Genomic DNA, 2,484 nt, shown 5'->3' on the forward strand with positions numbered 1-2,484 from the left:
TTATCCTAAATAAATACATATGTATTTGTACAAGGACTAGAAAGATATTAGTCCAAAAGAGAGAAAAACAAAAGTAAAGGTGTAAAAACAAAATTAAAGATACGAGAAGGGTGCTAAGACCTAAACAGGATCGACTTCAACTGCTTTTACACTTGCATGTTGCTGAATATGTGCCCCATTGGCCGCAATCTCTCTTCTTTTTACGACGCCATACTTTACCAGCACATCCCTTGCCCAGTCCCCAATGTGTAAGACAATGTAAGTCCCAATCCCACCAATTAGCCCATATGCTATCGAATAGCTTAAAGGCATCAATATCAATGTCACAAAAGCAGGGATTGCCTGCCTCATATCATCCCACTCAATTTCCACCACTGCTCTCATCATCAACACTCCCACCAGTATTAGCGGCGGCCCCACCGCCCATGCTGGTATCGACGCCAAAAGCGGTGTGAAGAAGAAAGCTAGCAGAAAATATCCCGCCACTGTTAAAGCTGTGAGTCCTGTTCGTCCACCTTCTCGTATCCCTGTTGATGATTCGATGAAAGCTGTTACCGGTGATGTCCCGAGCAACGATCCCACGACGATTGACATGGCATCGGACATGAAAGCGAAATATTGACCCTCGAAATCCCCGTTTTCATCGGTGAAACCGGCAAATCTGGCCATGGAATATAACGTACCAGTTGTATCCAGTATGTCAACATATAAGAACGTGATCAAAGCCTCCCAAAAGTAGCCTTTACCAATAGTATCAAAACTCAACGCCCCAGCTGTACTTTGAATTAAATGGATATCAACAACTTTCTTGAAATACTCATGGGCGGAATTACCGGCGTCGGTGTTCGGAAAAGCCGTCACTTCAGTGCCACGGAACCATGAAACCGCCGTTACAAATACTATACCGTAAATCATAGCACCCTTAATATTTTTCACCAAGCAATAAGCTATAATGACAAAGCCGACGATTCCAAGCCATAGTGTGGGACTCTCCATTCTGTTACGTAGGCAAAATATATCGCCGGAAACAGTACCTCCGGGCATTAGACTGACGCTTGAGTTAGCCAGTTCTAAAACCGGGGCAACTGAAATCCGGGACGAACTCGGGCATCCGGCGAGGGTCACAAGGGTTGATGGATTATACCCGATTAATCCGATTCCTTGGTTATTTTGTAACCCGATAAACGCGAGAAAAAGCCCGATGCCGGCTGACGAGCTGATCCGGACGGGTTTGGGAACCAACTTAGCTAACTTTGCCCGGAATCCAATAGCTGAAATGAACAAAAAGATTAACCCTTCAATGAAGACGGCGGCTAAAGCATTCTTATAAGAGATACTACCCGACCCGTGAAACCCGACAACGGTATAGGCAAAATAAGCATTTGTACCCATACCGGGAGCCAAAGCTAGGGGCAAATTCGCGAAAGCACCCATGATTACGCAGCCAATAAGAGACGAAGCGACAGTGGCTACTATGAGATCTTTACGTACTTTCTCCAAACATGAAGCGTATCCCGGGTTAACCGGGTCGAATTTGCATGAGACATCGGGCTGGATGACTCTTTGGGTTGACCCGGTACAGTTGGACAATGGAACAGAAGGGTCAGAGCACAAAGGAACGCAATCTGAGACGCTGCAAGGACCGCCTGAGTCGGCGAGGATGGAAGCATTGACGGCTAAGATGTAAGCCATGGTGAGAAACGTGGCTGTGCCGGCACGTAACTCGGTTGTGAAAGTCGAGTTCCGTTCAGTGAGTTTGAAACGCTTCCCGATTCGACTGTTGGCCACGGCTGAGTTGAGTCGAGTTAGGAACTTTTTGGGTGAGTGAGGTTCCATGGCCGTGGAATTGGAAAATCAAAACAAAGAAACTTTGTTAAGTAGGTAAGAAGAAAAGGGTATGGTATTATATATTTATATATATATATATATATAAAACAAATGAACAAATACCCAAAGAAGAAGAAATGAAAAAGTTTGGGTTTTATATTTTTTCTGGGAAAATTTTATGGCAAAATATGATTAGTTGAAATCAGAGAAGAGAAAGTGAGAAGAAGGATTTTTTATTAAGAGAAAGTATTCGGAGAATTTGAAGCCGAAATAAGGAGATGATCGATTCTTTTGATTTTTGAGAAAATTGTGGATAAACTCCTTTAGTATTTACTTCTGACACAACTACTAGTAATTTCTTTCTTTTGCATAATTACTTTTTTAATTCCTCAACTTTATAAAAAAATCATTTTACCCTTCCATTTGGTTTTTTGCCTTTTTTAATTCTTGAATTTAAATTATTTGTCAAATTACACTAAAATAGATAAAAAAAAATCAACATTTGTCAATGTGCTTATGTGGCAAAATAAGCAAGAAATCGAAATACTGGATTCATCTCATATATCAAATCGAAATAAAGACTTTCGCTTTTTATTTGCAATATTTGGAGTTGATACGTTAGATACAGATAGATCATATCTTGTAAATTTTTCTACT

General features: G+C 41.3%; 1 protein-coding gene across 1 annotated transcript; it reads right to left on the reverse strand.

Moving 5' to 3' along the window:
• LOC108458485 (adenine/guanine permease AZG1-like) lies at window positions 1-2,146 on the reverse strand. The gene has a single exon (XM_017757906.2). It carries the CDS (start codon window positions 1,834-1,836, stop codon window positions 121-123), a length of 1,716 nt encoding a protein of 571 aa, XP_017613395.1. The 5' UTR covers window positions 1,837-2,146; the 3' UTR covers window positions 1-120.
• Window positions 2,147-2,484: the final 338 nt, after the last annotated feature.

Source organism: Gossypium arboreum, chromosome 4 (genome assembly GCF_025698485.1).
Source record: "Gossypium arboreum isolate Shixiya-1 chromosome 4, ASM2569848v2, whole genome shotgun sequence".
Classification (NCBI taxonomy): domain Eukaryota; kingdom Viridiplantae; phylum Streptophyta; class Magnoliopsida; order Malvales; family Malvaceae; genus Gossypium; species Gossypium arboreum.

Bases quoted from the DNA above. Each gene is read 5' to 3' on its own strand.
- LOC108458485 (XM_017757906.2), bottom strand. From the start codon at position 1,836: ATGGAACCTCACTCACCCAAAAAGTTCCTAACTCGACTCAACTCAGCC.